The 26,239-nt window shown below is 47.3% G+C and overlaps 7 protein-coding genes across 12 annotated transcripts in view; 4 read left to right on the top strand and 3 right to left on the bottom strand.

The window, feature by feature from the left end:
- LOC117893935 (transcriptional repressor scratch 1) overlaps positions 1 to 1,001 on the bottom strand; it is a 29,265-nt gene extending 28,264 nt beyond the window's left edge. The window contains exon 1 of the mRNA XM_034800717.1: positions 980 to 1,001. The gene's annotated coding sequence lies outside the window, so the exon portion shown is untranslated. The remainder of the gene's footprint in view (positions 1 to 979) is intronic.
- A 173-nt stretch (positions 1,002 to 1,174) lies between these two features.
- Positions 1,175 to 9,324, top strand: LOC117893936 (zinc finger protein 415). Of its 5 annotated transcripts, XM_034800722.1 has the most exons (5): positions 1,175 to 1,457; positions 3,523 to 3,753; positions 4,264 to 4,798; positions 6,450 to 7,840; positions 7,902 to 9,324. In XM_034800722.1, exons 2-4 carry the CDS (start codon positions 3,694 to 3,696, stop codon positions 7,838 to 7,840), a joined length of 1,986 nt encoding a protein of 661 aa, XP_034656613.1. In that variant the 5' UTR covers positions 1,175 to 1,457; positions 3,523 to 3,693; the 3' UTR covers positions 7,902 to 9,324. The 5 variants fall into 5 exon arrangements, with proteins under 5 accessions (XP_034656613.1, XP_034656611.1, XP_034656612.1 ...); XM_034800720.1 differs by having other exon boundaries at positions 1,176 to 1,457; positions 6,450 to 9,324; XM_034800721.1 differs by lacking the exon at positions 1,175 to 1,457 and adding an exon at positions 2,082 to 2,223 and having other exon boundaries at positions 6,450 to 9,324.
- A 4,724-nt stretch (positions 9,325 to 14,048) lies between these two features.
- LOC117893948 lies at positions 14,049 to 15,058 on the top strand. The gene is made up of 3 exons (XM_034800738.1): positions 14,049 to 14,194; positions 14,634 to 14,776; positions 14,836 to 15,058. The coding sequence occupies exons 1-3, from the start codon at positions 14,089 to 14,091 to the stop codon at positions 14,959 to 14,961; spliced, it is 375 nt and encodes a 124-aa protein (XP_034656629.1). The 5' UTR covers positions 14,049 to 14,088; the 3' UTR covers positions 14,962 to 15,058.
- Positions 15,059 to 16,783: 1,725 nt separating this feature from the next.
- Positions 16,784 to 17,450, bottom strand: LOC117893637 (keratin, type II cytoskeletal 1). The gene is made up of 4 exons (XM_034800324.1): positions 17,388 to 17,450; positions 17,128 to 17,334; positions 17,011 to 17,057; positions 16,784 to 16,913 (listed from the first exon to the last, which is right to left on the bottom strand). Exons 1-4 carry the CDS (start codon positions 17,448 to 17,450, stop codon positions 16,784 to 16,786), a joined length of 447 nt encoding a protein of 148 aa, XP_034656215.1.
- A 970-nt stretch (positions 17,451 to 18,420) lies between these two features.
- LOC117894010 (filaggrin) lies at positions 18,421 to 22,471 on the bottom strand. 2 transcript variants are annotated; one of them, XM_034800835.1, is made up of 5 exons: positions 22,352 to 22,471; positions 22,036 to 22,293; positions 21,858 to 21,975; positions 20,388 to 21,684; positions 18,421 to 20,330 (listed from the first exon to the last, which is right to left on the bottom strand). In XM_034800835.1, the coding sequence occupies exons 4-5, from the start codon at positions 21,461 to 21,463 to the stop codon at positions 19,022 to 19,024; spliced, it is 2,385 nt and encodes a 794-aa protein (XP_034656726.1). In that variant the 5' UTR covers positions 21,464 to 21,684; positions 21,858 to 21,975; positions 22,036 to 22,293; positions 22,352 to 22,471; the 3' UTR covers positions 18,421 to 19,021. The 2 variants fall into 2 exon arrangements, with proteins under 2 accessions (XP_034656726.1, XP_034656725.1); XM_034800834.1 differs by lacking the exon at positions 21,858 to 21,975.
- Positions 22,472 to 22,512: 41 nt separating this feature from the next.
- Positions 22,513 to 24,001, top strand: LOC117894011 (aldo-keto reductase family 1 member B1). The gene is made up of 6 exons (XM_034800836.1): positions 22,513 to 22,657; positions 22,819 to 22,986; positions 23,044 to 23,216; positions 23,281 to 23,425; positions 23,490 to 23,687; positions 23,748 to 24,001. Exons 1-6 carry the CDS (start codon positions 22,580 to 22,582, stop codon positions 23,937 to 23,939), a joined length of 954 nt encoding a protein of 317 aa, XP_034656727.1. The 5' UTR covers positions 22,513 to 22,579; the 3' UTR covers positions 23,940 to 24,001.
- A 415-nt stretch (positions 24,002 to 24,416) lies between these two features.
- LOC117895732 (transmembrane protein 267) lies at positions 24,417 to 25,839 on the top strand. Its single transcript, XM_034803587.1, has 2 exons — positions 24,417 to 24,924; positions 24,981 to 25,839. The coding sequence occupies exons 1-2, from the start codon at positions 24,631 to 24,633 to the stop codon at positions 25,380 to 25,382; spliced, it is 696 nt and encodes a 231-aa protein (XP_034659478.1). The 5' UTR covers positions 24,417 to 24,630; the 3' UTR covers positions 25,383 to 25,839.
- The last annotated feature ends 400 nt before the right edge of the window (positions 25,840 to 26,239 follow it).

Below are 26,239 nucleotides of genomic sequence, written 5' to 3'. Positions count from 1 at the left end.
AACGAAACCAAACGAAACGAAACGTAACGAAATAAACCCAAAACCTCAAAACGTTAAAAAGGACAACAAGGAGCCAGTTTCGTTGTCAGTTCTCTGGTCAGCCCCAACTATGCTAAGGGGACATTCCCCAGCAAATAGTTCCTCAGCCCAAGGAATGGAAGCAATACCAAATTAAATGCTTACTACTTGAGCGGCGCTTAGTTGAGTCTCATAATTTATAACCAAATCCCCTGCTCCGACCCAGGCAGATTTCCAGGTTCTGGATTCGTTTTTGGTATTTTTAACCCAGCGCCGTGCCAATTCTGGCAGCCGGGCAGCCAAGTGGCAGACATCAAAACACACCCCCGGCCCGGCCCGGCCCGGCCCGGCCTGGACGCGCTTCCTTCAGCCTGTCGGCCGGCGTTCCAACCCCCGAGAGTGGTCCTGTTTCTGGTCCCACTCCCAGTCCCTGCTCCTGCTCCTGCTGCTGCTGCTGCTTCTTGCGGTGCTGTTGCATAATTTTCGGCAATCCACAAGTGTGTGTGGATTTGCCTGGCACGAGTCCGCTGCCAGCCTCTGTCCCTGTCCCTGTCCCTGTCCCTCTCTGTGTGTGTCTGTGTGGCTTACTCGTTTGTTTTGTGCTGAGAAATGAGCGTGAGAGAGCAGCAGCGCAGGCGCAGATCCAACTCTCTGTCTCTCTTCGCTTTTGGGGTTGTTGAATGTGGGCGCCCGAACTGGGGGCTGGCTGGCTACTTGTTGTGTCTCTATGTGTGTGGTGGGGGACAATCATCCATCAAATGGCGCACTACCTATCGATCGCTATCCGATAAATCAAAGCAGTCATATTCATATCAATAAGTGTAAGTAAAGATGCATCTTCCTCTCAGCCATAGAGTGTAACAGTAACCCTTCGTTGGGATCATAGTTACGAGGCAACAAACAACCCCATCCCAGCACCAGCACCAGCACCACCTCAAGGGTGGTGCGTTGGTGTGTTGAATTTGGTGCTGTTGCTGTTGCTGTTGCTGGCACTGCTGCTGACCCGAAATCACGCACACTCGCTGTAAATTACACACACAGAAACCCAACGCACAGATACACATGCATTTGTGCTGTGACGGGAGCGGCAAAGGCAACGGGTAACGGGCAACGGCGAAACAACCGAAACGAAAGCTGCGAATACGAAGCGCACAGTAGAAGGGAGTGGTACGTCAAAAACTGACGCACAGCGGCAGGCCACACTGCGCAAGAGGAAACAAGTCCATAGTTTAATAGTACTCATAATAATAATAATATAAACTGTAAAATACATAAAACAATACGTGCAATCCAAGTCCAAGCCCGAGCAAACCCAAATTACGTGAGAAAGTGCAAAAAATCTATAAGAGAAAAGCGTGGAGAAAAAAAAAACTGTGCAACGGTGCTGAGAAAAACAAGCCAAGGAAACATACACATAGCAGGGCAACAAATCAGAGCGAGTACGAGAGAGTTTCATATAGTATACGACATTCTATAACAACTATGTAGATTCCTATATCGCAAATGTATTCCCCTCCTGAGACCCAAGCATGTTCATGGGGCCTCCCATTACCATTAATTTTTGCATGAATTGATTTGGGCAATCCTCAGATGTTTCGTGTTGCATGTGAGCAGAGGTATGAGGTATGCAACAAAGTGATGTGTCTGTGTGTGTGTGCCTCGAGATTGGTTTTCTTTCGGTGTCGTCCCCGTGCCTCTTGTGTGTGTATATAAACTGCGATGTCGACACTCGTTGCAGTGCCAGCGGTTGCTGCAAAGTATGCAATAAAATCTCGCATTGTTTATGTGCAAGGCTGGAAAGAGAGAGGCATAGAGACAGAGAGAGAGTATGAGAGAGTGTCCGGGACAGGGGTGTGCTGGTGGAGACGACAGTGAGGTAGGCTAAGGCAACCAACAGTTGACTATTTGTTGCATGTACTCGCACCACCACTCACCACTCGCCACTCGCCGCGAGCAGAGCACCAGCGAGTGCGCTCTCCCGAGCCGAGCACCTTCCATATCGTTCTCTCTGTCTCTCCGTCGATTTCAATTCACAAAACATTCGACAAGTGCAGAGTGAAACAAGTTGTTGTTGCTGAAGCGAGCAGCCAAACAACGAACAGGCGAAAAAAATTAAGGCATATATTCAATAACCCGCAAACAGAATCAATCCAATTCGGTGGAAAATAATCATTTTCCCACCATGTGATAGCTGCAAAAAGAAAAGTGACCAAAGTGTGTTCGATACTGAGGAAGGGAGCGTAAGCGGAACCAGGCAAGAATCGCATACCATGAATGGGAATCTCAATTGGAATCGGAATCAGGATCCGAGTCGAATCCGAGTCCGAGTCAGAGTCAGAGTCAGAGTCGGAATTGCAATTGTCGTCTCTGCATTTCCTAAACAATGGCAACGAGTGTATGCGCCATTTTTAAAAGTGGGATAGGGATAGATAGTTTCGTGTCCATGTCCGTGTTCGTATTCGTGTCCGTGCGTGTGCGCCTTCCTTCCAATGGATGTGGATGTGGAAGTAACTTTGGAAGGGAGTCCTTCCTCTCGCTCCTTTCGTGGCTGCGTGGAAAAGCTACGTACTGGCACTGCCAACCCACGTATAACCCGTGCAATTTCGTGCAAAAAGTATAACAATTTATCAATTAAGTGTAATCAAGTGTTGCAAATCGCCGACCCCTCGGCCCCATGCCCCATGTGGCATGCCAACCCAAACGCCTGCAATATCTGCTGCAACCTGCTGCCCTGCCACGTCCGTGTGGTGTCTTGTGCATCGGTTTGGGTTCAGTTGACGCTGATTGCACGGCGGTTTCTGCATTTATAATGTAAATATTATGGCTGCCAACCACCGCAGGAACTTGTTTACAATTTTCACTCGCAAATCGGCATTTAAATTATGCAATTTTACGAGGAGCGCAGCGTTTTTTGTTGCTCGTTGCCTGGTGGTGTGTTCGCTGCATAGTTTACAGAGTATTTACTTTAAATTTAAATGGGGATTCCAGTGTGTGTTATTTTAGAGGGTAGTAGGCAATGCCAATACGTACGCGTGACATTTGCATATATGGATTATTTTACGATAGAAAAACGATAGAGGGACATTCGTGGGTGCGTGGATATGCACGGTGCTGGTAATTGGATGCGTTCGAGAGTAATGAGCTGATTAAGGGAGTAAATGCAGCGATTCGATTTCGCTTACTTTGCAGCTTGCACTCTTGGAAGATTCGATTTTAAGGTAGTAAAAACTCCCAAAATTGTTGAACTGAGGAAACTGTTTGCCATTTATCAATTTTGAATGAAGCTCAACCGAAACGAAGACACAAGAACTTATATTTAATACATATCTTATGAACTTATTTGCTTCTTTATTATTTCCCTTTCTTATTTGTCCCTTTGGGGAATCTGCAACGAATATTCGTACTTATATTTGTATGTAAATGGGGCTGCCTCTTTGTCTGCAGTCTGCAGTCCTGCCAGTGAGTAAATCCAATATAATTTACTTTCATGTCTACTCCTTGCAGAACCTTGATTGTAACGGCAGAGGCAAACGGCAGAGGCGACGGCAACGCAACAACGAACGCAAAATACCTCAATTGTGGCAAAAGTGAGTTTTGGCCAGGCCAGCAAGCGACACAGCAAGTTATATAAGCGGCAAAAAGAAGGCTAGGGAGGTGCAGAGGAGGCTGTCGAGGATGCCCGCCAGTCGCAGCCGGCACGCCAAAGGACACGATTCCAACAATACCAAAGGAGCAGTAGCAGATCCTGGAACTGCAACTGCAGCTAGAACTAAAGCCGGAGCAGCGCTACTCTCAAGGCAACTCATGTCAATGTCAAAGTTGAAGCATAACTAGTTGGAGGAGGAGGAGGAACAAGAGCAAGGAGCAAGGAGCAAAGCTAAAGCATTTTACTGCAGACGACGCTGGAGTCGATGTCAAAGAAGGTTGTGCTACATCTACATAGTAAATACAAAACAAATTTAAAACATAAGCAACAGAAACGGGCTTCAAGAGCAGCCAGAGGATCCCCCACACAAGCCCCAGGAAAGGAATCCGAACCGAGAGTCAGAGCCCAAGCCAACACACAAAATATAAGTGCAGACCGACCCTGAGGTGTGGGTTGTCTGGTGCACAGGCAATTCTAGAGATTTGATCCGCCAGGCGGCCAAACTGGCAACTGCCGGCAGACTCGGGGAGCGGACACGGGAAAGGAGACGAAGACGGTGACGGAGTCAGAGTCGGAGTCGGCCCACAAGGAGAGAGCAGAGCAGAGCAGGCACCATGTCTGTGGACTTTATACTGCCCAATCGGAACAAGATACAAACGATTGCCTACGCGAGTGCCAGCAGAAAGTATGCCGCTGCGGCATCCCCTGCCTCGACCGGATCCGGAAGCAACAGCAGCAGCAGCAGCGAGCTGCAGAGCTGGCGGCGACCGAAGCCGAGAAACGGCAGCAAACTGAGGCTGGAGGACAGGTCCTCCTCCTCGGTGCTGCGCAATGCCAATGGGAATGGAAATGGAAGTGCAAACGGGAGCAAGTCATCGCTCAAGTCGCTGGCCAAACGCTCCTCCAGATCCCTGCTGAAGCGTGAGGTAGTCGAGCTGGAGGACGAGGATGATCGGAAGGAGGGAACTGGCGGCGAGGAGCAGCTGTGCGAGCACTTGGAATGGTCCGCCGCCCAGTCCCTGGTGCAGATGACCTCCTCCAAGCAGGAGAAGCAGCGTCGCCTGGGAGGGGGCTCATCGGGAGGTGCTAGCGGCACCACAGGAACCACAGCGGCAGCCACAGTCTCCGCCTCAGGTATGTGTGCAACAGTTGACCACTTTTCGGTTTCCGTTTCCGTGTTCCTTTAGTCCTTCCTGCCACTGCCCCTGCCACCGTCCACTGCCAATGGTTGCCCTTTCCCTCCTCCGTCTAGCGGTCGCCAAGCCATTCATTGTTCCATTTATGGACTTCCCCTAGTGGGGCTCCCCATCACTCCTTCCCCTTGCCCTGGTGGCCAGCCTTCCTTTCTTCTGGTGGCAGCTTGCCCTTTCCTATTTCCTTCCCCGCCTCCACCATTCCCCTTGGAAAGTTGCGTCACAACAATGTGAACAGGTGGCTGCGACAATTTGTGTACTCGTATTTATTTTTAGTAGCCAGGCTTCTGCCTCACTCTCCCCTCGTGCTCACTCTGGCGTCCATGTGCCCCAACCAAGAAGCACTCTCAACCATTTTATGACCCCCCACTTTGGCCACTGGTCGACGCTCCTCGTCCTTCACTGTGCCCTGTGCCCTTATCCCCTGCGCAACAGCCAGCTCAGCTCCCCCCTCTTCGATATGCGCTCGTGTTTGACATTGTCGCCGTTAGCTAATCTTTTTAGCGTATGTTGGCATTTTCCATGTTTGCGTTCGCTTTAGCCCTCGCCTTTTTGCCCCACTCTCCCTCCCACCCTTGTTGCTTCTCCTTTGCTTGTTGCTCTTGACAAAGGCACAGAAGAAGAAGAAGGAGAACAGAAGAAAAAGAAGAAGCGAATGCAAACACGAAAGCGAACAAGCGGCGGCATTGACTGCCAGTCTAGGAAAGGGGTGGGGGAGGGGGAGGGAGGAGAAGGAGTGTAGAAGAGGTCGCGTCGTCATCTTATCGATTGAGAAACTGTAAACGTAACAGGTCAACCTCTGCGGCAGCAGCAGCAGCAGCAGCACAAGCACAAGCAGCCGCAGCGTAATGTGAAAATATTGCGTCAGCGTCAGTGGGCTCATAAAATAACCAAATGTGCAGTTATTTATGTATGGGTATTGCATATTTCGCTTGCCCCTCCTCTCAACCTCCACACCATCTGTGTTGTTACTCTTCTGCTTTATTTTCTTCATCGCGCTTTACACAAAACAAACACACACACACACATGCACACGCACCAAATAAATCAAATGCAGATTTGCTTTAAAGCGATAGAGAGGGACAGCGAGACCCTCACCGTTTCTTCTTTGCAGTTTATCCCATTCTCCACACTTACGCTTGTGCCGAAAAGGGACAGATAGAGAGTCCGCAGATTCGGGAACAGTAATTCTCTGCCCGCTGCGTCGATCTCTGTTTATTAAATTTCACAATTTCCGCAATGAGCATTTTAAATATTTTAACGCTTATTTTTGCCTCTGTTAAGTGCTTTGTGGTGTTGAGAAGTGTTATTTCAAGAGTGCGTCAGCCAACACTGGGATGCCGGAAGCCGGTAGTGCTTTCTATCCGCAGCCATGTGTTGCAGGTGTGACATTTCTGGAAAGCCTTTCACCAGGCAACCCTACTTTGAGCAACTTCTTTCACAGCTGATTCTAAAAACCCTTTGAACATGTTTTCTGAAACATCTATGGTATTTGGCGAGCCCCAAACTGAGCCCTTGGATTGTTGGTTGAGAATTTCGGTAAATTTTGTAGCTGCGGCCTCCTGCAATAAGATATTTTCCACAATTTACAGTATCGGTGCGCCGTCCAGTGGCCGTCGGGCGGGCCCCGGCCGAGGACGGAAAGGTGATCTTCTACGCACCGCCAGCCAGTGCCTGTGGTGCTGCGCGCCAGCCGGAGCCAATGTCCGTGAAGCGCCAGCGCGAGCAACAAGTGGCGGCGAATGCCTCCGCAGCGGCCACAGCCGCTATGATTTACCGCGGACGCAGCGCTGAGGAGACGGAGGCCGCCCACGATCTGCTGTCGCTGTCCCAGAGCCTGCCGCCGCTCATTCCGCCCTGCGTGGTGACCATCATGAAGCAGGAGCAGGAGCACCACAAGTCGTCGGCGGAGCACTTGCCGATTATGCAGGAGATCTCGAACGCTTCCAACAAGTCGCTGGCCACATCGTCGCAGTCGAACATCCGATTCATCGGCAGCAGTTCCTACGACATGATGAACGGAGCGCCCGAAGCATCGAACAACTGCTCGCCACTGACGCCGCCCAACTCCGATCACAGCTCGGATGTGGACATCGACATGTCTTCCTCGTCCGAATCCGGCCAGATGCACTGGGGCAAGCAGCCGCACCAGCCGCCGCAGCAGCAGCGGGCCTCGGCCCTGAAGATGTGCCTCAACATGATGGACGGGCGCACGAAGGCCAGCAAGGCAGCGGCCGGCAAGGACCGGGAGCAGCTGCACCAGCGTCCAAAGAGCTCCAGCAGCTCCAATGCCTCGGGCGGCGCGGGAAGCAGTGCCGCAGGCGGACGTGCAGCCACGCTTGCTGATGTGGCAGCAGCAGCTAGCGCTGTATCCAGTGGCAACGGGGAGAATTATGCCAAGCGCAAGCGCGGATGCTACAAGTGCTCCGAGTGCGGCAAGCAGTACGCCACCTCCAGCAACCTGTCGCGCCACAAGCAGACGCACCGCTCCCTGGACTCACAGTCGGCCAAGAAGTGCAATACCTGCGGCAAGGCATACGTGTCCATGCCGGCCCTGGCCATGCACCTACTAACGCACAAACTCTCGCACAGCTGCGACATCTGCGGCAAGCTCTTCTCGCGCCCCTGGCTGCTCCAGGGCCATCTGCGCTCCCACACCGGCGAGAAGCCCTACGCCTGTGTCCATTGCGGCAAGGCCTTCGCGGACCGCTCCAATCTACGCGCCCACATGCAGACGCACTCTGGCGACAAGAACTTCAAGTGCCACCGCTGCAACAAGACGTTCGCGCTCAAGTCGTATCTGAACAAGCATCTGGAGTCGGCCTGCCTTCGGGATGCTGGAGCCATAGGGCAGGGCAAGGGCGATGACTATGACTGCGATCTGGACGACGAGGACGAGATGATGGGCAAGCACGATCAGGACGAGTTCGACGGCGATGAGATGGACAGTGATGAGACTAGTCAGGATATTGAGGTGGCTTAGGCGGCCGTCGACGATGCCATGGATAGTGATGAGACTAGTTGGGATATTGTGGCGGACTGAGGCAGCAGCCGAGGTTGGCCACAAGACTCCTCGTTTACCTTAATATTAGATACTTTATACCAGAACCCTATAAGCAATATTCGAGCACCCTTATCAAATTAAAAACGATAAAAACCAAAAGGAAAGAAGCGTAATCGAAGGTTATAATTCAAATCTGTCAACTAGCAGCTTACTAGCAGAGTAGTTCGGACGGAGGATGGAAGACGGATGGATAGCAGATGGATCTCAACTCAATAGAATGTTTTCAACAGTTATATACATATACATATATATCTACTTACTTATTATCTGACCTTTTCCGGGCTACTACTATAGCGGGACGAGCGAGAATGAGAACATGGCGGAGGAGTCTTTCCGAGTTGCAACTTTTACTGAATTGAACAACAACCAAAAATGAACAACAACAACACCAAAAGCAACAGCGACAAAAGACAGACCGACAGACAGAAGAGCATAACGGAAGGGAGAATTAAGGGGAGAACAAAACAAACGGAAACAAAAAGGAAAAAACAAAAGGTTTAAGAAAGAAATCCAAAACGTAACTTATAGTAAAAATCTGACACAACGAATATTATGGAACATAAGTAGAAATTCTATATATACACAGATCAAATAAGCATATATACAGAATGGAAGGGAGAAAAGGAGTAAAGGAAGGAAGAATGGACGGAGGAGAAAGGGCAAATTATATATATATACATATACATATGATCTATATGAACTACGAGTATAATAACATAGCGAGCAGAACCAATTTGCATGTTTTTTGGTAATATCTACTTTAAGGCATCGTTTTAGGGCTCTAGAGTTTATACACACACACACACACACCCCTTACCGCATCCATGCATACCTAGATGTACGAGTATTACGAGTATTAGTCTGTATTCAAAGAGAACTTTCTCGCTCTCTATCTCCAACCACGCCACCCCCACACGCCATTCGAGGAGGACAGATGGACAGTAGAACAGTTTGAACAGTTAAAACAGTTGAACAGATGGACGGCTCACTTTCAAGTCTAGCAAACTAATCAATTAGTGAACTTATAGCACTTCCTGTAACTCCCTATATCTCTCTCGCTCTTAGGCTCTTTTTAAATATTGTACTCAACGATCAAGATTAGCAATTGGAAATCGGATATACTCTCAGCAAGATGTAGTCGGACGAAGGACGCAGAGGCAAAGAAGAACCATTTTAAAACTGCTAAGGCAAACTTTACACTCTAACCCAGTTTAAGATGGGTATTACTTCCATATTATGCTCTAACTCGATAAACAAAAACTACTTCAATTACTTAGAAATGATTAAAATTAATGAGAAAACAATTTAGAAACATATCACAAGGACAATACTTAAACATAACTAAAAAAAAAACAAGTACATTCAAAATACAATTAAAACATAATTTAAAAAAAATATAACAACACCAAAAGTAATGATTATGAAAGAAGCAAAATCCCATTTAAGGCATTCTCATACACAGCAGCAACAAAGTACTTACGGTATAGTTATTTTATTACTAGCATTAGAACCAAACCAACTCGTGTATATACATGCAAGATTATATTAACAATTTTATACAAAACCTCCCCAGTCCCCTCCCGCCATTCCCGGTCCCACACAAAGACAACCCCCACTTTGGCCCAGCCAAAGGTTTCTTATAGACAAGAACAATCCTCCCCTTCCCGCAAAAATAGGATAGCAGCCCCCCACAAGTTTTGGGCAATCGAGGCCAGGTCGAGATAGCGATGATTATGATGATGATAGAAGTAGAAGACGCACTTGTAAAACAAATGATAACTAAAAGCAATTCCAAAGTTAAGTGACATAGTTTTTAATGATATCACATAAGGAAACCAAGAAAAAAAAAAACAAAACAAAACCAAAAAACAAATTTGTAATTCTATAACAAAATCGAGAAGTATTGATATATACACAAAAAAAACATGTATTTATTTTACGCGTAGATTTTATTCTGAAACCAAAAAGCAAAATGGGCAACAGACCGAAACCAAAAGGAAAACAAAATAAACAAACGAAAAAAAAACAAAACAAAACCCATGTAAACAATTTAATTAAATTGTCAATTACAATTATTTCTTAATTTAAGAAACGATGAATGAGGCGGACGCGATAGACGTTATTTTTTAAAGCATATATATACACATATATATACATATAAACAAATATATTTAAAAAAAGAGGCAGTTTTATATCGAAAATTACTAATAGTAAAGGCAGAATAGCAACAAAATATTGAAAACCATTCGAACTTAATTATACAACGAGCAAGAAAACATTAATTATAGATCCAAGCCCACACAAGTAAAAAAAACAACAACTTCAGAGATACACACACACAACACACAACACACAGACACTGACAGGACACACCTCCAGTTTATATATAGATTATATATAAATAAAAACATGAAGGGAAAAGGAAAATTATTACATCGTATCTACATACGTGCATGTACTTATTATACACATGTAGATCCGTAGATATGTCGCATGTCGAATGTAGCATGTCGTGTGGTGCATACACAACCGCGTCAAATCGGAGGAGCATTAGATTTAGACCAGAGAGTGCTATGTGCATTGTTTAGAGATCGTGTTTATGCATGGCTTTATTGATGATTATTGATAGCGTTTTAAATAGCATTAAATGCCTATATACACATAAGCAAACCAGAACAACAAAAACCAAAAAGAACAACAAAAAGATAAAAAACCAAAAAAAAGTATAAGAAATTCCATTGAACAGTAGTGGTAACAATTATGTGATTTGCAATTTTACATTCAAAATATATATATGAAATAATTACGAGTATGTATAGATTATATATTGAGGCAAGCGTTTAATTGATTTATTTATGAGTAAGATTTATTTATACACATTATACACCACAAAACGAGAAACAAAAAACCAAAAAACAAATGAGAAAAACTTACAAAAAAAATGTGAACAATGATGAGCAGAAACAAAGCAAAACATAAGTATTTTTACACCAAAACTTTGTTTATGTTTGGTTTTTTTTTTTTAATGTGACAAGTTAAGCCCCAAAACCCTTAAACCTTAGATACCACACACAAACCCCCAAACACTCCTGCAATATTCATTTAGATATCCCCAAAAAGCACACAAAATACAGACACACAGACACAAACAAGTGAATAATTTCAAGATCAAAGACACCAATTCAATTCGGATTATTATACAATAAATGGTAAGCTAATCGAACCAGAATGATGGAGGAAAATTGGTTAGGGAGAGATATTTTATAAAAAACGACAGACAAAACACTGAGAGAAGGGGGAAAGTGGAATGAAATGAAATGAAATGAAAGTGAAAGTGAAAGAATAACGTAAAGATATTAATTTATATATTCATATATTAGAGATGCAAAAAGACTTGAACAGTTATATATACATTTAAAATTGCAATATATTGTATACTTCATTCGAATATATATACATACATACCATACATACACATATATTGTATACACGGAACGTACATATGTGTATACATAGTACTTAACTTATTTATATATTGTATATGCTTACAGCGAACCATAAACTTAACATAAACCGAATGCCCAATAGGAGTCCCTCAAGTATCAGTAACTCAAGATCAATTCTTACAATTGTAATTGTAACCCAATGACCACTTGGCAGGAGCGAGCATATCGATCCACCTGCCCTACAGGAATACTCGTATATAGATAAAACATACCACATAGAAATGCATGCAGAAAACACACTCCACACACATGAGAATACACCCACACAGCTTTTCCTTTTGATACTTAGCATTTGTTCTTGTTCAAATTTTAGTTAGAGAAAGCCAGCAGCCAGCCAGCAGCAGCAGCAGCAGCAACAAGCAAAGCATTAAATAGTTTCAGCTTTCGTAGGAGTTAAATAATCGAACTTTACCTAGATGAACCGGGACTAGCCAACAATGCTCGCTAAACTTACTTGTAAAACCTATACCTATGCCTAAACCTAAACCCTAAAACCCTAAAACCCTAAAACCTACACCTACACCACCTCCCTCAACACTGACACACTCTCTGAACACAGTTTAAAGAACAACACTAACCGACATGCATAACCATACGATTTTATGGCTAATATGTAGCGTATATAACCTATTATATCCCAAAATGAAAAGCTTATCCACTCTTAAATTAATATACACAAGAATTAACAAAGCGAAAAGGAAACGAAACGAGACGAAACGAAGCAAAAGAATCACAGAATCCGCTATGGAAAGAAAAGAAATACGAGTACGCATATGACAAAACAAAACAAAGAATAAACGCCACACGAAAAATAATATCTACAAATAAAAAAGAAGAAAACAAAACAAAACCCCGAATCCTCAAAAGATTTAAACCAACAAGAATGGTACTAATGGAGATGGTATATAAATTAGATACATAGTTATAAAAGCTACACCCACACACTAGTGCAGCCATGTAACTATTTTTAGAGCCTCGGAAATAAACATACATAATATACATAAAAATATTAAATAAACGACAGAGAAAAACAGAAACAATTACCAAGAGTTTTGTTATTTGATAGAGAAAAGGTTTAAAGTAAACTCTAAACTCTGTTTTGGCTAAACTTTCAGGACTCTTCTCGCCTTTAATGGGCTTTTCTGGTCTAATTTCTAGTACTAATTCCCGGTTCGGTTGAAATTGGATAACATTGCTGTGAGCGCTTCCAATAGTGCTTAATGAATGTTCCGACCCCACCCTGATGCCATTCCTGATGGATTCTATCAACTCAATTGGGATTAAATGCGATAGTTGCCGAAAATCGGTACGTAAAAGTGCACTTAAATGGCTGGGCATCGACAAACATTTTACATTTTGTGCCCACAGCCAGCCGAGTGGCGGCCACTCGTTGTTTTGGGGGCAAGTTGATGCTCCACAACTAATAAACTATGCATCGCTGCTCTAATTCGATTGGGGCACACAGGCAGAGGCACAGGCACAGGCACACATGAAGCTTAGTCAACAGTTCCCCGTCAGCACTCGGGGCATATAAATATGTATATGTACATATGTATGTACAATACATACAATACATTATTGAATTGTGTATAGAGAGGGGGCCAAGTACAGTCGTGCTCTTCCGAGTAAGTATTCGTATTCACAGACAAGTGGCTCGGCATGTGGAGTGTGTTTAAATGAAATTGCTTGATTCGGCATAAACATATTTACTCTGTTGAATATTTGCTCAACAATTTGATTCGAAATACGCTGTTGTAGGGCTCGTGCCCTACCTCTGCCCTGTGCCCTGTGCCCTGCCCTTACATGTACTCGCACTCTCGCACAAAATCCCAAAATCAAAATGGAACTGTATCAAGGACGCGCTCCAAACGGAACAATCGAAGCAGGCAAACAAGTTCAGGCCTGCTCTAGTCGTACCCACCACCCATTTCCGTTTCCCTGTCAAGGCTCCAGCCCCCAACCCAAAGCCACTTGCATTCAATAGCGTAATCGTAGTCTGATAGATGTACTCGTACTCGTTCTCGTACTCTTGCGTGGCGGTGCACCCACACCCACCCGCGGCATTCATCTACTACAGATGTCAGCAATTTCTCGATTTGAATACTCAACAAAAACGAAAGTGGGCAAACAATTCAAACGCGCGAGAGCGGGAAGAGCGCGCAAAAAAAAAGACGAGCCGTCGCAAATGGCTTCTCTAACGACCCAATTAATTTGAAACAAGAAGAAAAAAAAGAATGTTTGAATTTGGAAAGCGGCAGCAGCGAAGGAAGTTGCAAGAAGGGTGGCTGGTGGAACGCCACAGGCCACTAAATGTTAGGTTAGAGCCCCACACCCACGCCCCACGCCCCACTCCACACGGAGCCTGGCAATTGCCGCAGCCCGAAAGCTTTTTATGCGCTCCGCCACAGCTTGAAAAGTTTGCCGACACCGCCGACAGCTTCATTACCAGCCATCATCGGAGCCATCATCATTCTGAGCCCCTGCCTCCGCTTCTCACTCTGCCGCTTCCCACGACTCTGATGCTGCCTGCACCTGAAGCTTCGGCTGCTGCTGCTACCCATGAGTAATTTGCCAAGCAAAAGTTGATTGTGGCGAGTCGGATTTAAGCCCAGCTGCTGACCGATCTATCTTGAGTCGAGAGTCTGGAGTCACGTCGATCGCATGCCAAAAGCACAGCCGCAAAAGAGTCAACAAAATATAGCCATGGCCAAGAACAGCCTCGTAGTTGCAGCTCTCGCACTGTTGGCCCTCTGCAGTGTCATTCAGGGTGAGTAAACTGAATGCATTTATTTGCTTTAAATATTAGCACTAAATGTGATTAAGCAGATTTATGAGGTGCGGGGATACATCTGTTTTGAGAATCACATTTCTATTGTTTGTGGGGCGAGCCGAAACAGGTTTTTCGATGATTTCCCTTGCCGCGCCAGAATCGCCACTGCCTCTGGCCCAGGGGCGTAGTTTGCACAGGGATCGGTTCGTTGGCGAGACCAGCCGTCCGACCCCAGCACAGAGTTCTTTGCTCGTTAGTCATAATTACGCTTTGCCGTGATTCAAGGCTTCCGGGTGTATGTCATAGCCAAAAGCAAGAGATTAGCCAACTGATAAGAAGAACAGCAAAAGCAACAGCGACAAGCGACAGGCGACAGGCGACAGTAACAGCAACAGCGAAATAATTTAATGGCTTGTAATTAAATGTTTTTTCTTAGCGGCGCCCTATCAGGAGCTGGAGCCCCGCAAAGGTCATGTGCCCGTCTACATACGCCACGGGAATGAGCCGCTGAGCGACATTCATCCCGGTCTGGCCGAGGCCTTCAAGGAGGAGGGTCTGTCCAAGGCACTCGAGGCAGAGGTAAGATATAAACAGTAGCGCAGAGTAGCGCTCCCTTTATCATGATTTATTTTACTCAGAGTCTGGTCACTGAGATACCCGAAGCGGCAGCCGCAAGCTCACCAACGACAAGTGCGCCAGCGACGAGCTCAACAGAGTCGGATATTGCCAGCTTCGAGACCATCAAAGCCCAGGCAAAGGAGTAATGCAATTGAATAAACACAAAATAGTTGCTAAACTTCTTTAGTTTACAAGTTAATTCCATCAAATAAAACCCCATAGACAGGCAAAGTTTAAGCTCTAGTGATGAAAAGTGTCTAAAAAGTAATTAAATATTTATGACAAAAGTGAAAATGGGAATCAAATTAAAGAAGATATTCCATTCTCCCATCAAAGTTAATATATTTATGTAAAATCTGCATTGGGGCATCTCCCAACTCAGAGCTTGTGCAGTGGCTTTCATCACTATTCCTCTGAGTGTCGTGTCTGCCGTGTTTAAATGAATTTCCGACTCAAAGTCAAAGTCGAGTCCCAAGCTCGTTAAGAGCTGCACAAGTTTCACACATTCAATGGAAATTATTTCGGTCCTTTCCTTGGCTGCGTCTCCAATTCCGTCGCCGAAATCGCCTTAGAGCTTTGTGTGTGATTTACTTGTTGGGCCCATTAGGGCGTGGAGCGGGTCAGACGGGGCCAAAGGACAGCAGCAAGAGCAGAGGCAGGAGCGGACAGGAAGTGAAGGGATTCTGGGTGCTGGCTGCTGGAAGCTGTGGCGCAAACGTTTGTAATTAATATAATGGCAACGGCTGTGTGGCAATGACGATGGCAAAGTAAAACTCCAAAATGGCCTACACACGTTGCGGTCTTCGTCTCCGTCTCCGTATCCTTGGAGATGTGGTAGCTGGGAGGCAGATGGGTTGGTGTTTGGTGCTTGGGGCTGGTTACGAGCTGAACTGGGGACTGGGTGATTGGGGGGCGATCACAAATTGTTGTTTCATTGTCTCTGTGTCGGCGCGGAGGCTGTCTAACGAGCAATAAAACTAAATACATACACATAAAGTTAATTATAAAAGGGCAAAAGGAAATGGGAGCAGCCAGACTATTGAGCCTGTGGATGCAAGTGATGGATTAACCGAAATGGAGCAGCGGCCCCAGCAATCCAATGCGGACTATCTTCAGACGAAATCAGCGAAAAGCGAACCCCAACGAAGGCTGCAATCAAGAGGGCATTAAAAGCAGAATGGAAAAAAAGAGCAGGCGAGTAGCTGAGAGAAAAAAAGGCGATGAAAACTATGCGTAGTAAAAGCGAGTTTTATGGGGCATCCTCGTTTAAGGAACTGCTCCTGAATTTAAATTTTTCCTTTGCGCTCGCTGCACTCCCACCCGCCAGAAGGATACGAACACACACACAGATACGAACACGTACACTCGTACAGAGCGGGGGCAAAAGAGGAAGACGAACGAACGGACAGACAGACGGACAGAAGGATGGGATGGGATGCTCAGGTCCGTTGTCCGTGTGCTTGTATCATTGTGTGCGTTCGAGCGCATTCAACCTCAAAATGAATAATTGCATATGCTTCAATGATTTGCGACTTTATTCGAATGCCACGGCAAAGCTCTCCACAAGCTGGGCTGCTAGCTCGCTGCCAATACTTTAAAGATACTGCCACATCCTTGGCCCCGCTCTTTGGTTAAAGGCCAAGAGTTCAATTGCACAAAATAGACAGCAGAGACACGATGGGGGGTGGACACCATTCCATTTCCATTCCCATTGCTGGCTAATTTGAAAATTGTTCGCTTAATTGCGATGCTGCTCCAACGAGCGCTTAAACAATAATCGAGTTAACGATTATGTGAACGATTATCGCCATTTTTACACCACTGCCAATACTAAGGATTATTGGCTGCCCATTAACAGGAGCTTCAATTCCAATCCCCCCACCCAACGACACTCGACGGAGTTGGCTCTCCACTTTATTGGGTATAATGTGCACACATTTCCAGCTGCCTCTGCTCCTGGTGCAGATTTCAACCCAGTAAATTGCCCAATAGGCCGCCACCGGTGCCGCCTCCGGTGCCGCCGCCGCCGCCGCCGGTGAGTCCTGGCAGGGAAATTAGATTGCCCAGCAAGGGGTTTCCATTCAAGTTGAGAAGGCAGCTGTCAAAGCATTGCAACGTTTAGTATATAAAAGAGTTGACCTGGCTAGTGGCAGGAGAGAGAGAGAGAGAGAGCGAGAGCGGATGTTGCCACTTACCGCAGATCCAGACGAATGACGTACTGACAGGCCCACTCCCGAAGGCACTGCAAATGCACAGCACACGGCAAGGCTCGATTTGAATATTGCCAATGGATTTGGTTAATCTGCACTTACCCGTAGCATTTCAGGTGAAGGCTTGGGGCAAGTGCCACCAACACCACCACCGCCGCCGCCGCCGCCGCCACCACCGCTTAGTAAACCACCTCCACCGCCACCATGCTCCGGATTCTTGACGGGCGTAGGAACAGGCACAGGTACTGGCACAGGAACTGGAACTGGTACTGGCACCTTAATCGGAGCTGGAGGCTGTTCCCAGGGATTCTAATTATTCAGATATTACAGGATCGAAGATAATCGAACAGGATCGAGCTTACCGTGTGTGCCGTTGCCAGGGCGATGAAGCCCAGCACAGCCAAAGGTAGCAGGAATTTACTCATATCAGCTGTAGTCAGAAAATAACTATCCACTGATACCGATGCGCAGCCTGACAGTCCATTATATAGCCAGTCCACAGATGTTTCAATGACCCACAATCGACAGAGAACAATTGCTGGAGCTATCAATGCACGACCCATATCTGAATGACTCAAAAATGACAGCCAAGAAAGTACATTTTTATTTGCAATTAAAATTGTGTGGTCTACTCTTTGGCTGAACGATTAAATTGTGTAAAATGTAAATGTAACTCGAGCTGCATGAATGAATTTATGCCTATTCGGAATCGGAATCGTCTACCAAATCTATGGTACAAACATCTGAACTCTGATTCTGCGAATGGCGAGCCTCGTGGATCTTCTTTAGAACATCCCAATCCTCCACCAGATGCACGGGCTCGATGTAGCTTTCGTTGGCACACCCAAAGACCGGGCAATGGACTTTTTTATTGCGCTTGATGATGGCAAGGACGGTTTTCTTTTCGTAATAATGTTTGCAAATTGTATTCCGGACAGGCTTGACAATAAGCCGTGTGGTCCATGGATCCTTTAAAGATGAAAATGTTTCCGCGACCAACTCGACTTCGTCGTCGCTAGACTCAGATAAATTCGAAAAAGAAACACGTTTGCCGGAAGCACTGCTAAGTGATACACGATGATGGGATTACAATTCTCTTATTCAGATAATTGTTTTTACCTCATCCTTCTTGATATTCCGCACTTGAAACAATAACAATAAAAAAATTAAGATTATGCGAAAACTCCGAACAAAAAAAGACGCGAGTTTGATTTAACAAATTTGTTCCGGCTTTTTTTTTAGCTCTCAACTCGACAGTAAACAAAACAAAACTGAATGCAACACATTGACGCACACAATGACAGGAAGTAAGTAGATGAAAAGCCTCCTTGTGGACAAGCAAAATGAAAGTCAAGGCACTTTGAGTTGATTCTCTATATGTTAGGTATATTTCAATTAATTTGATAATCGTAAATATTTGATTTATTCGTCATGCAAACCATGTACAATTACATAAATAGGTAGGTTCATTTCAATTTCAATTTCAATTGTTCTGTGGTTGTGTTTTTGTTTCTGTTTTTGGCAACTAGTTATACAATAAATATGCATTTATTTGGATGCACATTGCAAGAACTAATTGTACAATAATTCATCTAATAATACCATTTTGTGTATAAGAGTAATATGAACGATCGGTTGTTGCTATTTGATTACGAGTAAGTAGTACAATATCAATATCAATGTCAATATAAAGTTTTAAATATAAATATCAATGGTGTGTAATTGAACTGCAATCCAGCATGCAGCAAAGGAGGAGAAACGCACATTCAATCCAATCGTAACCGTTTCCATTGTACAGGTAGGTGATTTCTAATCATTTTCTATTACACTTGAACTTGAACCTGACTTGACTTTTGAGCCCTCTGTTTATGCATTGTTTTAGTATATATTATTTTAATATAGCTGTGTATATATTGTTGTATTCGGGGTGTTCATTGCAAGAGACAAAATACTCGCTAAGAATCTTGAAATCAATCCTGAAAGTGCTGCTCTTCTATCAGTGCAAATGGGCGGCCACCTTCTTGCAGTTGCACAGCCACTTGATGATTCGCGCATTCCGCTCCACAATCGACGGCGGTTCCGAGGGGCGATAGGTCTGTGTGGTCTGCGGCTGTGTCTCGGTGCTGTCGGGCAGCCGCATCGAGTCCACGGTGCTCACGTCCGAGAAGAACACCGTGCTGGAGTCATCGGAATCGGTCTCCGGATTGTGCTGCCTGCGCGGCTGACTGTAGATCTCGTGGAAGGCCTCATCGTTGAGGCCCAGCCGATCGAAGAACTTCTCCAGCTCCGAGATGCTGGCATTCAGCGCCTCGCGCTCCATCTCCATGCTGTGAGCACTGGCATAGCTGGCGTCTGCCGAGAAACCTTTGGGGAAGAACACATTCTCGTGATCCACGCTTCCCCGATGCTGCTTGTAGGCAGCCAAAACACCGACACTGGGTCCGCCCATCTCCACGCCGCTGCTGTTGATGGGCGATGTGCGCGGCTGGGGCTGCACCGGCAGTCGATTGCGGTTCTTGAAGCGGATGCAGCGCTGCCGCTTGAACTGGATGGGCGGTGGACTTATGTCGTCCACGGAGGGTGCCGAGCCGGGACTCTGCACCAGGGAGCTCTGCGAGTGATTGATGCTCGTGTAGCCCTGCGAGCTGGTGTGCAGCTGCTGGCTGGAGGAGCTCGAGTAGCGCGGCGTCTGCGTCTTCATCCTCGGCGATGGCGGTGTGGGTGTGTAGTCATCCTGGAAGGCCTCCGGCACCTCTGGCGTGGGCGTAAAGTTGAGCAAATAGTCCGAGGCAGCCGCATTGTCATAGCCGCTCAATGGAGCCGTGTCCTGCTTGCAGCGGCAGTCGATGCACTCGGTATTGCGCCCGTTCAGCGACGGATAGTCCGCACCCGGCGTCACATAGCCGCAGTAGGAGTTTGCACTGTGCTGTGTCGAGGAGCCGCTGTCGCGCCGCGTGGCCGCCACCAGGGTGCAGCAGTTCTTGATTGTGCCACTGGCTGTGCCCACATTGGGCTCCCGCTGGCGCTCGCGCTTGTAGCAGGGCTCGCTGCGGTGCGTGTAGTGGCCGGAGCTGCCGCCCGAGTCGCGATTGATGGAGGACTCGCCGGCAGACTTGATGGAGCGATTGCCACGGCTGCAGCAGCTCAGTATCTCGCTGTGCGGCGAGTGCCGACTGATCTGCGTGTGCAGATCCGGCAGTGATTTGTGGCTGTTGATGTTGAAGTCCCCGCCAGCGTACGGAGTTCGCTCCTCCGGCGCATGGGGCACCTCGTGCGAGTGCGAATAGGAGCGCTGGTAGTTGTACCTATAAATGGAGCACGTTCCAGTATAAATTCAAGTTCTCCTGTGGCTCTCGACTCACCTGTAGCGATCGTTGTGGGCTTGTCCCGACTTGGCAGCATACTCGGCCGGCGGACTGATTGGTCTGTAGTTCTCGGTTAGCACCAGCGGCTCCTCGCCGCCGCTATTGTAAGCAGAGGAGTCCCGCCCATAGCCGTGCGATGGTATGTAGAGGGGTGGGGGTATCCTCAGAGCACCGCCTGGCCCGGCACCGCCCTCGTCCTCCCCGTAGTCGGTAGGCAGCAGCTCGGCACTGCCGTCGTTCAGTTCGTGACGCCGCAAGGTGCCGCCATTTCTCTCCTTGACAGCCTCCGAGCCGAGCAGCATGCGCAGCTTCTGCTGCAGCAGATTGTTATTGACAGCAGCGCCCCCGCCCCCGCCCCCAGCACGACCTTGGGCCTGGCCATGACCGTGGCCATGGCGATTGTGGTGGTGCTGCTGCTGCTGATGCGGATGATGGTTGTGCATGTACTGCTGGGCCTGCTGCAGCTGCTGCTGCTGGTGCTGCTGCTGCCGGGACAGGCTCATGTATCGCCGGTCCTCCAGCTCGTCGTATGCCTGGGAGTTGTAGTGACCACCGCCATGACCGTGGCCGTGCGCCTCCTCCGGGCGTCGACCCCGCTTGGAGCCGGCAGCATTGTTGCCGCCGTTCCGATAGCTCGACTGCTGCAGCCGCTCGAACACCGCATCCGACTTGATGTAGAACGGCTTGGACTCGGCCAGCAGTTCCACCGCAGACTTGCGCTTGCTGTAGTGCCTGCCGCCGTGATAGAACGCGGCATGGTGGCCCCAATAGCTCCGACTTGCAGCTGCCGTCTCCGGCAGAGCAGATGCTGACAACGGACGCTGCCCGGAGGACATGTAGATAGGCCCGTTGCCGTATGCACCGTCGCTGGGCATGCTCACGCCCATGCCGCTGCCAAATATCTGCTGGCTGGTGGCGTACAGCGTCTGGCTGGCCGTCCGCGAATACTTGGGCATGGTGGTGTACATGGCAGGGCCCGACGAGGGCGTGGACCCGTGATGGGCGCCCGGCGAGCTGCTGCCATTGCAGGAGCGCTGCCGGGGACTGCTGCAGCCATGGACCACGGCGGCCATTCCCAGGCAAACGGAGCAATCCGCGTGGCCTCCACTGGCAGGCAGCCTTGAGCTCTCTCACAAGGTGTTACTGTTGTTGTCACCTGCTGCTGTCTCCTCTTCTGCCACTGCCTCTGCTTCTGCTTCTGCTGCTGCGGCTGCTGCTGCTGCGTCTCGGCCTCGACTGGGTTGAGACTCCGACGGGGGCTGGGGCATGCGCAGTTGTAGGCGTGATGCGTATACTGAAATTACAATACATTAATTTTCAGCTCAGCCCCAGTCTTGCACTGCACTGCTCTCAGACCCAACCAAAAACCAAGCCAGAAATGAGGACTCGACATGCACTTGGAGACTCGGAGACAAGGGCTGGCAGGGCTGTCTTTCACTCTAGCTGGCGTGCCTTTGGTCTATTTACCTGCGGGTTATTTATAGATACCCCAGATTTCGTTTTATCCTGAGCAGACTTTTCACTCTGCCAAGCAATTCGCAGGCCACCAATCCTCAACTCACTTTCAGTTCACACTTTGTCAGCTCTTTAGTGGTTTAAGCTTTGAATTCTTAGAGGAAAACACTTTAAAACACGAAAAACTCACCAGGCAATACGAAAATTCCTTCAGTCTCGGCCTGCGACGGTTGCAAGGTCCACTACAGTGTGCCTCTTTGAATAACAGATGTTGTACCACTTCCACGCGTTCCGTTCCCACAGCCAAAGCACAATCATGCGCCCAGCAAGAGAACAGAAGCTATAGCTGAAGCGTGTCCAAGCTTTTGCTAGATGCGGTATTTGTTGTGTAAATGGGGAGGCTCTACGCATATCAACAGCTTAGGTTTAGTCATTTCCAAAATAAGCACTAAAATAAAAGGGAACCATTAAGAAATGAACGAATTTTCAATTAAAAACATAATTACCTCATCAAATCTACTTCATGTCCAGCGTGCAGACACTGCAAATCCCAACCTGTTGAAAATATCACAAGAGCGCACACTTAAATAACCGTTAGAAAGCTCACTCAAAGCCACTAGGAACTTTTGAAAGCGACAAAAGCTTTGGCCAGAACTTTAGCAGCACAAAACACATGAACACGCTCCACAGCAAGCTGCGACGGCAATCATTCCGATTCTAACGCTGCTTCCGAGATGTCCGCTGGAAAAATCCCGTACGTTAAGCACAACAACGGCACCCAGATCCAAGCCATTGGACTGGGAACCTACACGGTAAGTGTAATGAATAAAGTGGGCTGGGCCCACGTCAACGGTGATCCGTCTCCACTATCGATCAGTGCACCAACAATGCTTATCGGTCGAGAGCGAGCGCAGATGCCAGAGGCGAACAGTTGCATATCTCACTTTTAAATGACTTTCCAATTGTCCGGCAGTCGTTGGGTGGGGATTGCGAGCGCGCAACGCTGCATGCCATAGATGTGGGCTACCGACACATAGACACCGCCTTCTTCTACGAGAACGAGAATGAGGTGGGCGCGGCCGTCAACAAGAAGATAGCCGAGGGTGTCATCAAGCGCGAGGACATACACATCACCACAAAAGTAGGTATCCAGTGGGTGGTACAGTTTAACCCAAACTGACGCTGACGTTTTCTCTAGCTGTGGTGCCACTTCCATGAGCAGGAGAGGGTGGAGTATGCCTGCCGCAAGACCCTGCAGAACTTTGGCCTGGAGTACGTGGACCTGTACCTGATGCACTGGCCATACTCCTACGTCTATCGCGGCGACAACGAAATGATGCCCACAGATGCCAAGGGAGAGGTTGAACTGAAGTAAGATTTGGTTATATCAAAAGTCAAACAGAGGTAGGCACTTACCCTCACTTTCTTATTACAGCGACATTGATTATCTGGACACCTGGCGTGCCATGGAAAAGCTGGTGGAGCTGGGCCTCACCAAAAGCATTGGCGTCTCCAATTTCAATTCCGAGCAATTGACGCGCCTGCTGGCCAACTGCAAAATCAAGCCAATCCATAATCAGGTGAGTCGTTTGCGGTTGGGCGGTTGAATAACACTTACCTGAACACACACATCTGCCTGCACAGATCGAATGTCATCCCGCTCTTAACCAGAAGAAGCTGACGGCTCTGTGCAAGCAGCACGACATTGTGGTCACCGCCTACTGTCCGCTGGGCAGGCCCGATCCGGCCAAGAAGACGCCCAACTACATCTACGACGACAAGGTGCAGGCCATTGGAGATAAGTACAAGAAGTCCACGGCACAGGTGGTGCTCCGCTATCTGGTAAGAAATTGCAATCGCTGGGCAACAGCTGATTCTGACTTCTTATCTACTCTTCCACAGGTTGAAATTGGCACTGTGCCGCTGCCCAAGTCCTCCAACCCGAAGCGCATTGAGGAGAACTTTAAGATATTTGATTTCAAATTGGATGCCTCGGACCATGCCGTCCTGGACACATACAACACTGGCGAGCGCCTCATTCCCATGGAGCATGCCGTTAAGAGCAAGAATTACCCCTTCAATATTGAGTTTTAAGCTGAAAAGTCATTTAAATTGTTGATATTAAATTGTTAACTAAAGATTGATATACTAACACACATACTTACTTAAACACGCCACAGTGTTATCATTTTAGTGATCGCAAGTTAAACTTGCCGACGAGAGAGAGCTTTTCGGCCAGACTTCTGTGCTCTGAAAATAAACCAAACCGGGATGGAAAATTCCACTCAATCAAACACACCACCCCATGCCCACACACGTGCTGGTATTTATTTAAAAACAGGCAGTCTGATGGGCTTGTCTAACAACAAATACAACCCACACCACGATTATGTATTAGTAAAACTTAAGCAAAACAGAAACAATTTTCTGATTTCATTTTTTTTCACATTCTTGGCGCCCCAGCAATCAGCTGATAGTGTGGCCAACTAAAGGTTGTTGTCAGAGCGCTGCCAGACTGCTGGATAAGGCTGGCCCATCAGCTGTTCGCAACAACAACCAACAACAATTTAATAAACAGAAATTTCACAACAAATCACATCATGTCCTGAAACACCACATCACTGCACTGAACATTACGTGGACGTGGAAATCAAAGCGGTGTAGATAGATAGAGCCTTCCGTCCAATCCGTCCAACGCTGCCTACCCAAATCCCAAATCAAAGTAGAGCAACGACTTCCGGCAGCGGCTGCACTGTCAACAACACGAGCAAACCTCAAACAATCGATGCCCCACTGCCACATAATGGTCTATATGCGAATTGTGCTGACAACCTTGGTGACCGTCACGTGCCTGCTGGGGGATAACTTCGTGGAGCTGACCCAGCATCCGCTGCTGAAGGCCCTGGCGGACAATGCAACGCACGCGGCCATCGGCGCCCTCACCGGCATCGCCTTTTCGATGCAATTCTACGAGCGGACCACGCAACTTTTCGGCTGGATATTGATTTTCACCTGTTTCGTTGTGTCATCGTTCATTGACTTGGATCACTTTGTGGAGGCCCGTTCGCTGTACCTGGAGGTGAGTGGCCACCCAAAGGGCAAACTCTTTGATTGAATTTCGTTTGTTCCTTGCAGGATGCCACCAATCTGTCGCGTCGTCCGTTCCTACACTGCTCCAGCATCATTCTGGTCATGTTGCTGTTCTACATGTGCACCGCGTGCCTGAACTACTTCCGCACCAGCCTGCTGCTGGGCGCCCTGCTCTGTGCCTTCATCACACACCATACGCGTGACGCTGTGCGTCGCGGCTACTGGATGTGTCCCATGGGACACACGGATCGCGTGCCGCAGGTGGCCTACATCCTAATCACGATCATGACGCCCCATCTGCTGGGCTGTCTGCACGCCCTCTGTCGCAGCGTTTTGGTGCTCAACTTTTTGGGGCAATACGTGAAATTAAGCGAATGCAATTACCGCGGCGGATCCGGGTCGGGGTCGGGCTGTTCGAATGCCAACTATCGGTATATGCAGGTGTAAGAGGATAAGGGGGAACCTTTGTGATACGACAACGTAATGCGAAATCATCGAATGGTGAATGCAAATGCTTTGTAGGCTTCAAGCGCATTAGAGATTAGCTTTAACATTGGATCAGCTAGAAACCAAATACTTCCACACTACAGGACACAATTTTAGACACAACTACAATTAGTTTTTATTCGAGTACATTTTGGGGAATTCATTGATTCCCGTCCAATTGATAATATGATATACTTTTTGTCCATTAACTAGCGTAGGTTTTTACTAGACTCTAAATACAGATAATATCCGAATTGTGATATTTAGTTGATAGTGAAAAAAATAGTATAACGACGAGCATAGCGCACAACAAATCAATTTTCCACTTCCAATCTTGACTCTGTATCCGTAGTAGGCAGGCCCTAGTATTGTGTATTTAAGCCATTTTAATCTAATAAATCCAAATAATTGCCTTAAACTAAACCGCTGTCTCATCAGCCTTCGAATCACGGCCAACCGAACCATTAATCCTATTGATTTCTGCTCACCTCAGCTCATAGTTTCTCTGTGTGTGCTTCTGGCGGCCCAAATTAGTTGCCATTTACAAATTGGCCGGTGCCAAGTGCAAAAGGTCTTAATGGATGGATGGATGGCTGCTCTCCCAGTGAAAAAAACATCATAAATAGCACTGTTTGTACCATTCCCGCAACTGCTGGCTCCTCGAATGAGTCGAGTCGTTGGCTATTTTTATAGAGTTTAATTTTAAATGTTTGCAATTATAAATAGTTTACAGTTCGATTGAAAAACTTCCCATTAGGCAGATAAATAGGCGGTTTTTGCGGAATATTCCTACGCCTTTCAATGGAAAATCATTCGCG

The sequence above is a fragment of the Drosophila subobscura genome, chromosome J (genome assembly GCF_008121235.1).
Source record: "Drosophila subobscura isolate 14011-0131.10 chromosome J, UCBerk_Dsub_1.0, whole genome shotgun sequence".
In the NCBI taxonomy this organism is placed as follows: domain Eukaryota; kingdom Metazoa; phylum Arthropoda; class Insecta; order Diptera; family Drosophilidae; genus Drosophila; species Drosophila subobscura.
The sequence above is the reverse complement of the archived record's forward strand: the minus strand, read 5'-3'. Positions and strand labels throughout refer to the sequence as shown.

Bases quoted from the DNA above. Each gene is read 5' to 3' on its own strand.
- LOC117893936 (XM_034800722.1), top strand. From the start codon at position 3,694: ATGCCCGCCAGTCGCAGCCGGCACGCCAAAGGACACGATTCCAACAAT. The intron at 3,754-4,263 runs GTAGCAGATCCT...AGGAGAGAGCAG, and splicing joins CCAACAATACCAAAGGAGCA to AGCAGAGCAGGCACCATGTC. The intron at 4,799-6,449 runs GTATGTGTGCAA...CACAATTTACAG, and splicing joins AGCCACAGTCTCCGCCTCAG to TATCGGTGCGCCGTCCAGTG.
- LOC117893948 (XM_034800738.1), top strand. From the start codon at position 14,089: ATGCCAAAAGCACAGCCGCAAAAGAGTCAACAAAATATAGCCATGGCC. The intron at 14,195-14,633 runs GTGAGTAAACTG...GTTTTTTCTTAG, and splicing joins CCTCTGCAGTGTCATTCAGG to CGGCGCCCTATCAGGAGCTG. The intron at 14,777-14,835 runs GTAAGATATAAA...TATTTTACTCAG, and splicing joins CCAAGGCACTCGAGGCAGAG to AGTCTGGTCACTGAGATACC.
- LOC117893637 (XM_034800324.1), bottom strand. From the start codon at position 17,450: ATGAGTAAATTCCTGCTACCTTTGGCTGTGCTGGGCTTCATCGCCCTG. The intron at 17,058-17,127 runs GTAAGTGCAGAT...GTGCATTTGCAG, and splicing joins CTTCACCTGAAATGCTACGG to TGCCTTCGGGAGTGGGCCTG. The intron at 16,914-17,010 runs GTAAGTGGCAAC...ATGCTTTGACAG, and splicing joins GTCATTCGTCTGGATCTGCG to CTGCCTTCTCAACTTGAATG.
- LOC117894010 (XM_034800835.1), bottom strand. From the start codon at position 21,463: ATGGCCGCCGTGGTCCATGGCTGCAGCAGTCCCCGGCAGCGCTCCTGC. The intron at 20,331-20,387 runs GTGAGTCGAGAG...CTCCATTTATAG, and splicing joins GCCCACAACGATCGCTACAG to GTACAACTACCAGCGCTCCT.
- LOC117894011 (XM_034800836.1), top strand. From the start codon at position 22,580: ATGTCCGCTGGAAAAATCCCGTACGTTAAGCACAACAACGGCACCCAG. The intron at 22,658-22,818 runs GTAAGTGTAATG...ATTGTCCGGCAG, and splicing joins TTGGACTGGGAACCTACACG to TCGTTGGGTGGGGATTGCGA. The intron at 23,217-23,280 runs GTAAGATTTGGT...TTCTTATTACAG, and splicing joins AAGGGAGAGGTTGAACTGAA to CGACATTGATTATCTGGACA.
- LOC117895732 (XM_034803587.1), top strand. From the start codon at position 24,631: ATGCCCCACTGCCACATAATGGTCTATATGCGAATTGTGCTGACAACC. The intron at 24,925-24,980 runs GTGAGTGGCCAC...TGTTCCTTGCAG, and splicing joins CCCGTTCGCTGTACCTGGAG to GATGCCACCAATCTGTCGCG.